Genomic DNA, 14,380 nt, shown 5'->3' with positions numbered 1-14,380 from the left:
AGATCGTTGTATCTCCCCATGCACAGACCACAGTTCTACAAGGCTGCAAAGATTATAACAGCAAAAGATAGAACATCCCACTTCCCTTTTTTAACTGTTTCATAGTCATCAAAAATCTGGTTTTCCTGATATTCCGCAAAACAGCTGGTGGCTATTCATTCAGTGACACTCAATGGGACACCAAGGTGTAGGCAGCCCTATAAAGCTGCTCCAGCTGATAGGGTGTGGAGTGCAAATATACATCAAAAATGCAGAAATTGCAAAATGAACAGTGTTGAATCAAAGGAAAGAAGCTGAGGAACTTATTTTCTGATATTGCACTAGATGTTTTCTGATATTTGTACTAGAAGAATTGTGTGAATAGTTAGTCTCAGGATGGTTTTGAGTCTTGGCTGATACCATCGTTTTACTGATGAAAATTGTTTTCAGGACAGAGTGTGTTCTGAGGTTTTGGCTAGAAAGGTGAGCAGTGTGAAAAGTTGACTTTTCCTAGGGGTTTAAGCAAGTGGAGGTCTGCTCAGGACAGCTGTGAGTACAGAAAAGCCCTCCTGACATGCGGGGTTTCAGCACAGAGTAAGAGCTGCAGTGGAGGAAAGCAGAACACCAGGTTAAGCAAAAAACAATTCCTTAAAACGGTCTAAAATTTGAAGGCTCAGCCTGGTCCAGAAACCCACTACAAACACTACAGTGGATGTTGTGTAGAAGTAAGAAAGCTTGAACTATGAAATAAGTTGCTGAGAACAGAGAGAGAAATTGGTTGAAATTTTATTTTTACTGGTGTTATCTCCTTACAGTAAAAGTCCATTTTAGTAGCTCTTCCGAACTTGTTTTGGTTGTGCTTGTTAAGTTATTAGTAGTATCATCAAATTTCTTCTTTCAGGCAAAATGAGCATAAGAATACCTTTTCGGCCATTGCTCAGTTCTGAGTGCAAAATGAATGGTGCAAAAACAATAATTTGGATTGCTGTTCAACAGGATTTTTTCTTTTTTTTTTAAGCAGCAGATAGTTTTCTTTTGTTTTCTTTTGTTTTCTTATTAGAAGTTCTAGTCTAGTTCTAAATATATACGTGTATGTATATATTTAAATGTTTAAATACATTTATAAATGCAGTTCTTTTGGAAAAAAAGAAATCACACACACACACATACCCCTATTCACCTACCATTCTGTATATCTGAAAGAAATACATATTCATTCAACATATTGGTCTGATATGTTTTGTCAAAATATTAAAAAAATGGGGGGAAAAATCAAAATGTTTGTTGACATTAACTGAATCAATGTAAATCTGAGAATAGTAGAAAAATACATTAAAACTTCCACTTGGATGAAAACGTGTATATCTTTGATATGGAGGAAGGATCACATAGCAAGGAAGAGTATGTTAGTTATCGTCATAGAAGTCTTGATACAAATTGTGGAACAGTAGCAATTTTAGATTTAGTTCCAATTATGGAAAAAATTAAATCAGATTTTTATTCAAGCAGTCTTTTATTATTATTGGAATATTATTATTTGAATAATATTATTATTTATAATTATTTGAACAAAAATAATTTCACAATTCAGTAAATTAATTTCCAGGGTTGTAAATGTGTTTTCTAGTATATGTTGGTTTCTTAGAATGGCGTATTCCTTCTACCTGTAATGTGTACTGATATTTTAAGTAGGCAATGTATAATTTTATACATTACATTACCATCAGTCTTTTTCTAATGAGTGATTTGTAATTAATGCCTATTTCTAGCGGGGAGGAAAATAAGTCAATTTTCTGTGCAAATTTAATTTGATTGCAGAGATTATTTCCTTCCTTTTCATTGTTTGTCGTACTGTATAATCTAGTTACTCTATAAATATTTATAGCTTTTTATTTTATTTAAACCTTCTGTCAGCATTTCAACATTTCTGAACCTGCTAAAGGAAATACTCAGGATAAATCTGGAGATGGAGGCACATCCCCAAATCTGCAGCATTACACCTGTGCCATGTGTAAGACATAACAGTGAATACAGTATATAACTGATAATTAGGGCATACTTTATTGATTACTGAGCTATTTAAGCATCCCAAGAACAGGGTTAGCTCTTGAATGCTCAGCAAGTGTTTCTCTTTCTGTAACTGGGAGTTTTCTCTATGCCTGGGAAGTGAAAGTGTTTCTGTCATCATGGATTCCTTAGTCAAGGTTTACATCAGAGCACCTCTGGGCTTGTCCTGCCCCATGGACAGGGCGGCTGGAGAAGAGGTTTGGAAAAGACTTGTGCTACACTAGCACAAGCTCTCTTTTTAGCCTTCAGGGCTGTGTCACAAGGAGAAGAGAAGCATCTACTCCTTTCCTAAAACATAGATTGAAATCTTCCCAGAACATTAAAAGAAAATTATTTTATTTCCTTTCACGGCCTCCTCTCCGCTGTAAATAATCTCACAGTCTCTTTGTTGTGCAGGTCATATATAATAACTGTATTCAGTAATAGGGTTGAAAAAAGCAATAAAGTCAATGTTTTAAGGATGTTTGCCAAAAACCTTTTTTCAATAATACAAATAACTGAGTCTTCTGAAGAGAAGGAGCTGCTTCCCAATTTTGGACTTTAATGTTTTGGGGGGGGGGGGTTGACATGAAATATTCCTTCCTTTCCTCTCAGCATGCAGGGTTGTCCTTGAGAATATAATACTTTACAGACATATTCTCAGATATTTTCGCTTCTTTTTCCTCAAAACTCATTAGACTATACCTTGCAAGAATACCTGAGAGCTCCTTTGGCAACTCCGATGGTTTGGCCAAAAAAAAAAAAAAATTATCTGTCATACAGCGCTGACATGGGTTCAGTTTCTGCTACACAGGGTGTGTTACATACCTCTGATGGTAAACATGAACAATTTGGAAACACAGTATTCTTCCAGTTGATGTAAAGTAAGTAAAACGAGATTCTTAATTGTGTTTGGGTGATCAAGTTATTCTTAGCATTTATTCAAAAGAATGTGACATGCTTACTAAATTCTAGTAAATATTTATGATGTTAACACTTAAAAATAGTTAAGGAAATTTAGAATATTAAAAAATATTTTACAGTGTAAAATTAAGCTTGCAAAAACAACTAGTTCCTTTTCAATTCCTGAAAATAAGCAGTTTGATTTAAACACAGAACTTTTATGCTCTAATTGTCCTGCTATAACTTAATTTTGTGATTTTCTATTTTTGTATGCACCTAGGAGTTTTTAAAGTTTAGCTGAATGATGTTGCACTGCTGGTAAGAAATTGTCTACACATTTTCCTAGGTGTTGTAATCTCAGTGTTTATTAAGATATTATTTATTATTGTCTTGTCTTAGAAATTTTGAATGGAAGTGCTGTATCTAATGTTAACTTAGATTCTGCTTCTGAGGCTACAGTATTACTGGTGGCATTCTTACCTCTGAATCACATAATAATCTAATTTCATATATACAATTTTGGAATAAAGTGTGAAGGAGATGGCATCGCATTTGTCTGTTGCCTGTAAAAGGGATGTTTATTTATCATCCCATTGTATTTGTAGATTAGTTCAGACTGATAATTTCATGAAGCATTTAAAGATTAAAACTGCATTGTGTTTTGACACTTTTGCAAATATTTGGCCATTTAAATGATACTAGCAAGCTATAAACTTCTGATTAATCACTGTGGAGTTCGGTACTGGTATGTTTGAAAATGTTTGGGAAAATTGATTTTCACTGACATTCAACTGCTCGGCATTCCGAACTAAGCTGAGGCAAGGAAAGGCTATGAGACACAAGATAATTTTCTCCTGCATTGTGTTTCCAGAGCATACATCCGATATTGAACGGAAAGTAGCAGTGGGGTTGTGCTCTGCAGTGCCTCATACACTGGTGCATATAAACGAACTAAAACCTGTGCCGAGGAATCAATGCTTATGGACTTTGTCCTGTAAAAGTCAAGCGTTCACAGCTCCACATCAAAATGTTCTATTAATTTTAAAGTTAATGGACATCTTGTGTCCCCTGGTTTTATTGCTGGGTTTTGGGGTTTTTTAATAATAAAACACCAAGGAAATTACTTTTTTGTGGGTTTGTTGTTTTTTTTTTTCTCTAGGATAGTCATTCCTGTTTTGCTGTGTCTTAATCTCAACAAATATTAAATAAATAGTCTGGGGATTGCTTGCTTTTTTTAAAAAAAGGTATATTTTCTAACCTCTCTGATGCAGTTTAGCTATAACTGTCAATGTAAAATACACTAAATGTGTGCCTGTCGCTGACAATGAAGTACTAATATCTGCTTCATCTTTCTCCTTATTTAAATAACTACTAAGGCTTGCTGGAACTAGTAAAATACACTAAATGATGCATGATACCTCTCTGATGCAGTTTAGCTATAACTTTCAATGTAAAATACACTAAATGTGCGCCTGTCGCTGACAATGAAGTACTAATATCTGCTTCATCTTTCTCCTTATTTAAATAACTACTAAGGCTTGCAGGAACTAGTAAAACAGAGCTATTAATTAGACCAAATTAAAATAAACTTGGTTTAATATGATATAGCTAATTGGTTAAAATTTCCCTTTCCCCTGGGTGCAGCTGTTAGTTTTTCTCCCTTGCAGCAAGGTTTCTGGATAATAAATGTCCTTTCATTGTCAGCAATTTTCTTCTAACCTCTGTGTCATTTAGCTGATTTTCATCGTCCTCGTGCTTTGTGTTCCAATAGCTCTTTGGCTCTTCACATTTATTATCAAGTCTTAATTTGAGGAGGAGACAGAAAGGCATAAAGTAACTGTGCTGAGTGTACAAAGATGTTTGGGTTTGTGAGTGAACTCTTTGGGGTGGAGGGTGTTTGAGAGCTCCAAATGCTCTTCACCTGCATTCATCCTGGCCTGAGATAGCATGGTGTTCCTTGCAATTGCCAGAAAGAATAATCAAGGAAACTATTCATCTGGTTTGGGTTGATAAATAAAACCACTTTACTTCATGAGAAAGCTTGTGACTGTGCCAAAGTTAATAAAGAGCTGAGATGAACTTTGCTTGTTACGTTCAAAGGCACTCTCCTTCCAAAAGCAGCTTTCCATCAGACACTGCTGGAATACTGGAAGTCTCCTTGCCATCAGTGAGTCATACGTGTTGTAATGTGCAGGCTGTGTCCCTGCATGGGAGCCAAATGTTCAGAGATACCTACATATCTTGGGTCCCAGCTGTCCCTCATTTCTTTCATGTGGTCTCTCCCTGGAGGAGGAGGGAAGGGTGAAATGCTGGGGATCACCTCGGGGGTTTCTGGTCTTTGCACTACAGAATATTTGCACTGTTAAGTCATCCACTATGTAGTTCTGCTCAAGGAAGTCCTTGGATTCAAAGGAAAACTCAAGATCATCAGAATACCTACCGACAAACGCTTTAAAAAAAACAACAACAGACTTCTGGTAACTTTTTTTTTTTCCTTTTTACTGTCTAATAATGCCCTTTCTCCATACCTGCTCATCATGGACTTTGCCATGATTGCAAGTACCAACAGTGGTTAGAGGTCATTGCTGCCTTTCTTCAAAAAGTCAGATGTTGCAACACGTGCGCTTCCTCCCGACATTTTCTTTCAGACAAGATTTGTGACTTTCTGGAGAAATCTTATCACTTTGGGCCATTCTTGGAATGGATGAGAAAATACCAATTGTAAAAGAAAGGAGTAGGTTTGCCTGAGGTAACTCCTGTGCCTGGGTTGTGGTGACCACCTTCCTTCAGTAGTTGGGTGTTTTTCTGCTCTGCTCAGAGACAAGAGTTGGGGTGGACAAGAGTTGTCTCGTGTTGCAAACAAACTCACAGCAATGTCTCTTCTGCTGCCTTGCAGAGCTGACAGGATGCCCACCCTGGTGGACAGACCATGACTCTCAAACATCTTGTCTAATGAGCTCCAGTTCTGGCCTTTGAGATAAAGAACTAATGTAAGATTTCAGAAGAAACTATATACAGTCAAAACAGATGACTTTCTAAAGGAGTATAATAAGTGGCCAGAATAACAGGGTGTTAAAAGGAAAACCATCTTGAGGTTTTTGTTGGGTTTTTTTTTTCCCCTTTACTGTTCTAAGCATCCATTTCTTTCCTGGAATTCTCTCACTAAACAGCTTTCTACTTGAGTGCACTAACAGAAGTTAGAGGAAAAAGTGGTTATAATTTGTTTTTCAGCCCTTTGTAATTTTCATGTTTGTCAGCATTCCTTAAATGTGAGTTTGCTTCCTGATCTTCATTATGATAGTTCCTCTTCTATTCAAACACAATGATTTGGAAATATTTTTCTGAGCTTAATCACTTAGAGCGAGACTTACAAAGAAACCATCATAGGAAAACTGAGATTTAAGTACTTGGACTCCGAGCAAAGCTCAGAAATAATGGTTTCCTCATTGTTTGATAAGAATGTGCAGTTATATTATTGTGATCTTTGGATGTTGTTTTTGTTGCAGCTTTGCATGCTGCCAAAAGCAAATTCATGTCATTTGTGTTTTTGACAGTTAAAATATTCAATTAGTGTTGTTTGAAATTGCAGTAATTGTTCATGTTGTTTCCATACAGCACATTGCAATATTTGTGAATTGCTAGCTTAAAGCTATATTGCATATAAATAAAGAACTAAAGCAGAAGAGCAATTCTTTAAAAAAAAAAAAAAGTTTGTCTTCTTCCACAGGCATTTCTTGTACTACTTTGTTTCTTAACACTTAGTTGTTGTGTTTTTTTTGAAATTTAATTTGTGTAACAGTAGTTTTGATGTAAATGAGGATGCATTTAAACAAACAAATGAACAAAAATCAACCTGAAAACTCCATCAGGGTTGTTTCTGTAGGCAGCTATTTACTTGTTTCATTCTGGAATAACCTTTAAGTCTTGGAACTGCAATTAAGCTTATATTGGTCTCATTATTCTTACATACATTACTGGGTATTAACAATAGAAGTTTGAGGAAAAAGAGTAGGTGCCTGTGGGAAATGCAGAAAATAGTGACAAAGCAGAGAAAGTTAATATGAGTCTGCTCCTTCAAACTAAACGCTGTTTTATAGCAAACTGCTGAGCAGCACAGCATTTCTATTTCTATTAAAAAATGAACTGCAGTTAAATAAAACCAAAATGCAGTGCTATTAAGATTATAGGAAGGGAGTGACAGCCATGCAGCCAAGGAGAGAGCCATGGACTGAGCTAAGTCATCCACTTCCATCTGTGGAAAGCCATTGCACAAACTGAATAAACAAACATCCTCCAAAGAGGAGGCTCAAGCTCCAGAGAGTTCAAACATCCACAACTGAATAGCAAAAAGTAAATGCAGAAGGCTGGAGGAGAAGGCTGTCTACCTGAAGTCAGTAAATTGAAACCAAATATAAGATTTCCTGGGGAGGTTTCTGCACTGCCTGGCTTTCTCTTCTTGGGAAGCAAAAAAGCAAATTAAATTTCTATCCTTAAAGCTGAAACACAGGAGTTCTCCTTTCAGATAGAATATCTGTTGATGGAATGATGGTAGACAGTAATTTGAAATAGTCTAAAAGGAATGTGCTTTGGGGAAAAAAATCATATTGTTAAATTCATTAAGGACTGTTTTTATTAGGAAAAAAGTTGCCAAAGATCTCAGACACTGAGGTCTGTAAATAATTGATCACTACCTAGGTCTGTTATATGAAAGTCAGCTGCAGAGTTAGCAACACAGTTGTCCTTTTTGTTTTGTTTTAAAAGGGTATTTGAGGTTATTAGAGTTAAAATTTAAATTGTATTTATTTTGCAAGGTAAGTATGAGGAACGGGTTTGCATCTTTGAAGAAACTTTTTAGGCTGTTGTTAATTGAGATTTGTTCAAATATACTTCTTAAGCGATGTGTAAGTACAAAAGAGTTTTGTCACTCCAAACACCCTTTTGCACAGACTACTGGAGAACTGCTCATAGTGTTAGGTTTTATAACACAAATGGGCTACATTCAAAGTGATACCTGGATCAATGGTACAGTGCTCCTAATAAAATGGATAATGAGGTTGTTTTTAATAGTAGTATTTTATTTAGGACTGGGACTTTTTTGAATATCTCTAAAGGTATAAACTTAGTTGGCAGACAGTTAATCAGTTAGATGAAGTCAATGGATGTCCTAATGCGTTTTTTTAATAATAATTTGGTTTGAATACTAAAACTATATCTTTTTATTTCATTTTTATTTAAATTATTGTTAGTAGACATGAATCCTTGCAGTTAGCTTTACTGAGATATTTTTGACTTCTTTCTCTGCAGGCTGAACTTGTGAAAGGGAATCTGCAAAGCGTTGGGCTCACACTGCGCCTTGTGCAGTCCAAGGAGGAGGACGCAGGGCACGTTGTCATTGAAACTGTGACTCCAAACTCACCTGCTGCAGCTGCTGATCTACAGAGAGGAGACAGGCTGCTGGCAATTGGCAGTGAGTGATATGTCAGCTTTCACAATAAGGGTTGTCTTGTCGTGTGTGCAGTTCAGCTAATCTCCTTTTCTTAATAATTACACTTGTGCTTGGCACTCAAAAGCTAACATTTATGTGTTTATGGTCACTTAAGGTCTTTACTTGCTTGATTTATTTATTTACTTGCTTATTTATTTACTCCTTCTTAGGTAAAAGGCAAAAGAAGCTTGAATAAACATTTGGCAACAACAGTAAAAACAGAACAAACAACAAAATAAAACAATAAAAAACCTAGCCAAAACATTAATGTGACTGAGCTAGCCAGAAATTTAACCTTTTACAGAGGTTTTACAAATCAGAGCTTAAGATCTACAATGAGTTATTTCGCTTATGTCCTGCCTAAATAAATTCCCATTGCAATACCAATACTCCAGTAGTTTAAAAGGGTTTTCAGTTCCTTTGAACAGATGACTGGTGATTGCTTTATAACAAAAGAAGAGTCATTTTTACATGATCCCCTGCATGACTGTATTTGGACTGTGTGCTCATTAAGATATTTTGGCTTGCGTGTAATTTGGAGATAACATCAAATGGCTCTGCAAGTTCTGCTCAGGAAGATGGTTCAGCTCACTCCAGGCACACTGATAATATAGCATTATGCCCATATTTCATTAACATATTGGGACTATTGTCATTTTAGCCTGCTTCTGTTATAATGATAACTGTATTTAAAGATAATCTTTTTTTTTTGAGTCTTTTGTTCAATGTCTACTACCGAAAACCCCAAACTTAGAGTAAGAGCAAGTTTAAAACTGTTTCTGTATCAAATCAACATTACTATGTAAGATTACAGTATTATTACAAACAGCAAACTGGAGTATTTATGTAATTACTTTTTCCCAGCTCCGTATTTTGTGTTAATAAAAGGGAGAGAATCAATCTGTTACATTTCAGTTAAGCTCTTCTTCATCACTGACTTCCTTTGTTACTCAGCAACAATGTGTTTGTTGACTATTTTTGGTCACTTAGATTATGAACATAATTACAACTTAATAATGTTTGTCTTTTTTTTAACAGGTGTTAAAATAACATCAACTGTCCAAGTGTTAAAGCTTATTAGACAAGCTGGGGACAGAGTTTTAGTCTTTTATGAAAGGCCTGTTGGATATAATCAGCATGGCTCAACACTGCAGGATGGATTTGGACAATTGGAGGACACAGCTTTCTTGGCACAGGCAGAAGATGAGCAGAACAGTTTAGCAGTTGATACTGATGTCAGAGATTTTGATTCAGAATTTGAAGACTTAGCTTGTGATGCACCTGACCAAAAAGAAGATCTGCCAACAACTCCAAGTCCCAAACGATCAGTAGTAATTCTTGCTGCTGCTAAACCTCTTGGAACTATATCGCCCATCCTGAACAGAAAACTGCATTTAGGAAGTTATCAGGCAGCAGCAAAAACGCAACAAAAAGATGGTGCTAAAGTGGCAACACCTAAAACTGTTGAGGTTTCAGATGCATCACAGCCATTGGGTAAACAGTCACAAGGATCTAGTACTAAGCCTCCTGTGCCACCTAGGCCACAAATTAAGCCTGTTTTGTCTACTAGTGATAGCCAAAATGCATTAGAAACTGCAAATGTGTGTTCTGATAAACCAGAGAGGCCACCTCCACCCGCAAATAATGGAGAAAAATCTACAGAGAAGATAATTAAAATTAGTGATCAGATAGAAGACCCAGTAGTAGCAAAAGTAGCAACAGCACCGAAGCAAGATACATTAAAAGACGGACTTACGGAAAATGCACGTAGCTGCAAAGATAGCGATGATCATCGAACATGGGAGTCACCAGAAATTCCTTACAAAATCCGTCAGGGCCGATGGCCAATGACGAGAACATCCTCCTGTCTATTTGAAGTAGAAAAATACCATAAGTACCTTAATGTTGCACTGTGGTGCAGAGACCCTTTCAAAGCAGGTGGTTTTATCTGCTTAGGATATGCAAGCATAAAACTTGAAGAAATTGCTTTAAATTGTCTAGCTACGTCCTCAATGGAATTTGTTAGAAAATTTTCTCTGGGTGCTCCTACACCTAAAGCAGCAGTCACCAGAACAGCGTTGCGGAGTTTGACAACCCATAAAGGTTTCAACGAAAAATTTTGTTACGGTGATGTAACTTTACAGTTCAAGTATTTAAAAGAAGGTGAAATTGATGATTCAAGTGTATTTCTGGAGAAAGAGAGGGAGGGTCACTTAGAAGAAGAGGCTCGTGCCCTTCAAAAAGAGGATCCTTGCTTGGGACAAGTTCTCACAGACAACAAGCATAACTTTCAAGATACTCAGTTTCAGAATCCAACTTGGTGTGATTACTGCAAAAAGAAAGTATGGACTAAAGCAGCTTCGCAGTGCATGTTCTGTGCTTACGTTTGCCATAAAAAATGTCAAGAGAAATGTTTAACTGAGATGCCCTTTTGTGTAGGAGCTGAAAAGCGGCTCGATCGAACCGTGGGCAGCAGCAGAGCGGAGGGGCAGGAGGCTCCCACGGCCACGTCCTCTCGGGTTGATTCCGAGGCCAAGTCTGTTAACAGAACTACAGGTCTGACCAGGCATATCATCAACACGAGCACCCGCCTGCTGAACCTCCGGCAAGTGCCCAAAACCCGCCTGGCCGAGCAGGGGTCGGACGTGGCCGAGCCTTCGCCAAAGCACACCCCCAACACGTCTGACAACGAGAGCAGCGACACCGAGCTCAGCGGGCCCAGCAGCCCCTCCAAGCGGGCGGCGGGCACCGGCATCAAGCTGGTCCGCAAGGAGGGCGGCCTCGATGACAGCGTCTTCATCGCCGTTAAGGAAATCGGGCGTGATCTCTACAGGAGCTTACCCACGGAGGAGCGTTTTCAGAAATTGGAGTTTATGTTGGATAAGCTGCAGAATGAAATAGACCAAGAGCTGGAAAACAACAATTCGCTGGTTAAAGAAGAAAAGGAGACGACCGACGCGAGGAAGAAAGCGCTGATTTCTGCCGCGCTGGCTAAGTCGGGCGAGAGACTGCAAGCCCTCACGCTGCTGATGATCCACTACAGGGCAGGCATTGAGGATATAGAGTCCCTGGAGAACATGTTCTTTGAGAGGCAATCCAAAAAAGTGACTAAAGATTCCGAGGAGCCCAGTATAGCAGAAGTGGATAGCGAAGATGGCAGTCTGACAGAGGCTCCAACATTGAACATCATATCAGAAGAACCGGTTGATCCACCTCAATCGGTAGACTGATATTTACATATTTAGTCTTTGAAGGAATGGACTGAAAGAATGCTTTGCACTCAACTCCAAACACACACAAATTAAATTAAAACACTGGTATAATGTGCGTGTCCTGCTTCTCCACAGTTAATTGCTCATAGTGGTTCTTCTCCAGCTATGGCACCATCATTTTGTTAAACTAGCTGGTTAAAACTACACTTTGGGGTTTATATTGGAAATTTATTTTTAATAACTTATTTTTATTTTTTCAAGTTTTGTAATCTTACCATTTCACATCAATGTGTGTGGTTTCTTTAATGTGTTACTTGCCCCCACTTCCCTTCTCTGTTTTGTTTTTGGGTTTTTTTAGCTACTGTTTTCAATGGGAAACAGGCAGGGTTTTCAAAATGTTTAGTTTCCATTGTATGATGAAAACATAAGCTTGTTGCATGCCTAAGCTGATGACTGACACAGAAGTCACTGAGGGGCCAGGCTTTTAAGTGTTGATCACAGTTTTATTGTATGTGTTCTAGGTAGTTGTGTATTTTTTGCCAAACATATCATGAAGGCAAACAAAAGGTCTTTCATTTTGTCTGTTAATACTTACTGAAGTTACCATTGCATATCACTTGTTTTCCATGTTTTTGTTGAATACAAGAACTTTTTGTAGTTTTTATTTAACACAAAATATGGTAATGCTATGCTAAAAAAAAATCCTCTTTTGAACTTCAGACTATTGTTAGATATCAAAGTATAAACTGGTATCTCATAATAATTTAATTGGGAATATTTTCAAGGTAAGAGGCTTGTTGCCTTCCAGAATAAAATCCTATGTTTTTGATGTTGTATTATCTGATAGCCTGGTAAAGGAAAGTTGTTCTTCACAAGAGTTGGAGGTTTCATTGCCTTCTGTGTAAAAGCATGTAATGACAATGTAAGTAATATAAAGAAATTGATATTTTGCTGCAGACTATCATTTTGGAAAGCTTAAGGTGCAAAATGCAAAGTTACTAATGTTGTCTCAACACTTTTGAGTAATCATAGAGCGGTAAGTTGCATTCAGCTTCTCAGACAGAAGATAGAGTCTGAGCAGAAGGATCACCTTTGTCAGCAAAATGTCTTATAGTGTATATAACATGTTTTATTTGAGTCAACTTGTGAGTCCAGTAGAGATGAGGAAGAAATCCAGCCAGCTGCTTTTGAAAAGAACTGTCTGGTCTTGTGCTATGTTTAAACTGTGGATCTTAGCATCACCTGGCTAAGGCCATCGTTCTTATTTATTTCCTGTAGACACATCCTTGTTTCATCTTCTGTGTATAGAAATTTTGTGTAAAATATCATCTTTATTTTAGGTACTGTGCTAGGTACTCGTATCATTATCACTGGTATTGCTGGTAGTAAGAAGAAAATGCCTTTGTGGGAGTGGAGTTTGAGATGGTAAAAAAAACTCCTTTAGTTTTTGAGGTAATCTGTAATGTACCTCTCCTTTAAATTTGCTTCTTGGTTTACTTGGTTTTCTTGGGCAAAACTAAGAAGCAGTGATTTTCACCATGGAACAGCGTGCTTGTGCTTCTAAACAGAATGGTTACTGCCAGTCATGCAACTACTTGCACTTTTTTGTGAGTTCTGGGCAGTTGATACTACTTAGTTGATGTATGGAAAACACTATCCATGCTAAAACAGGCATGTGACACACTTCTGAAATTAAGCTTCAGCAAATAATCGCACAAAATTAGCTTCCCTTCTTGTCTAAAAGTTATTTAACCTATACTTGCTTGAGATGCATATTAAGACTTCCCCACTCCATCTTCTCAGTGGCTTACCATTGGTGGTGATCTGCATTCAATCCCATCAGTGTTTGCTCTTACAGACTACTTACAGAGGTTTTCAAATATATCCAAGCGCTTCATTTAAGCCCTGGTGCACATGAAGGAGCTGTGAAAACAATGCAAATACTGATTTCAAAAACACATTCATGGTTTTCAATTGACTCGTGTAACACAGTGGGTAAGAAAAGCTGGATATCGTTTTCCTCGCATAGTTGCTAATGATGATGATTGTAAGAGGTAAATTAAATGTAGTGCAATATTTTTAAATATACTGAATGGAAAAAGGGCAAAATAGTGGTATTTTATTGATAAGAAGGAAAACATGAATTCCTATCTGGCATTATTTACAATAAGCAGTGAATCTCGAGGGGGAAATTGTAATAGTACATTCCTGATGTAATCTTTGCTTCATGCTTGACTGTAAATAGCTGAAAATAAAGAATACCAGAGAAAACAAGAATATCTTGACTTAATGATATCTGAATAGGTGGCAGCTACACACATTTGCAGAAGACCTGCCTAATATGATTTTGTTGGCTATTATTTTATCATGAGAATAAGCTTTAATAAAATAGTTTTGCTAAATTATCAACTTTCTTGCATTGCGTCAATGTTCTTTAAATGCTTCTATTGCAGTAGCTTATCATCTAATGCCACCACTTAAAGGAATAATCTTCAGGGGAACAACACATTTTGCATTATATAAAACCACTGATAACTGGATTAATTGGGCTGAGAAATTTGAAATAAAGCATCTGTGTAAGTTTACACTTGCAGAGGAGAAATAAGTAGTGGGAGCAAATTAATAAAGTGTCTTTATCACAATTGACTTGACACAGATCAAAATCTACAAAATAGGAAAAATTCACTTTTTTTTCAGGACAGAAGAGGGATTTTTGTGTATTTTCTGCGTAAAATTTCTTCCTGACTGTCACCAA

At 37.1% G+C, this 14,380-nt stretch overlaps 1 protein-coding gene across 1 annotated transcript in view; it reads left to right on the top strand.

Annotated features, from left to right (window-relative positions):
- The window catches only part of PDZD8 (PDZ domain containing 8), a 51,984-nt gene extending 37,664 nt beyond the window's left edge, over positions 1-14,320 (top strand). Inside the window, exons 4-5 of the mRNA XM_040070851.2 lie at positions 8,233-8,395; positions 9,452-14,320. Coding sequence (XP_039926785.1) covers positions 8,233-8,395; positions 9,452-11,643 — 2,355 coding nt within the window. The 3' untranslated portion in view covers positions 11,644-14,320. The remainder of the gene's footprint in view (positions 1-8,232; positions 8,396-9,451) is intronic.
- Positions 14,321-14,380: the final 60 nt, after the last annotated feature.

The sequence above is a fragment of the Hirundo rustica genome, chromosome 8, assembly GCF_015227805.2.
Source record: "Hirundo rustica isolate bHirRus1 chromosome 8, bHirRus1.pri.v3, whole genome shotgun sequence".
Taxonomy (NCBI): domain Eukaryota; kingdom Metazoa; phylum Chordata; class Aves; order Passeriformes; family Hirundinidae; genus Hirundo; species Hirundo rustica.
The sequence above is the reverse complement of the archived record's forward strand: the minus strand, read 5'-3'. Positions and strand labels throughout refer to the sequence as shown.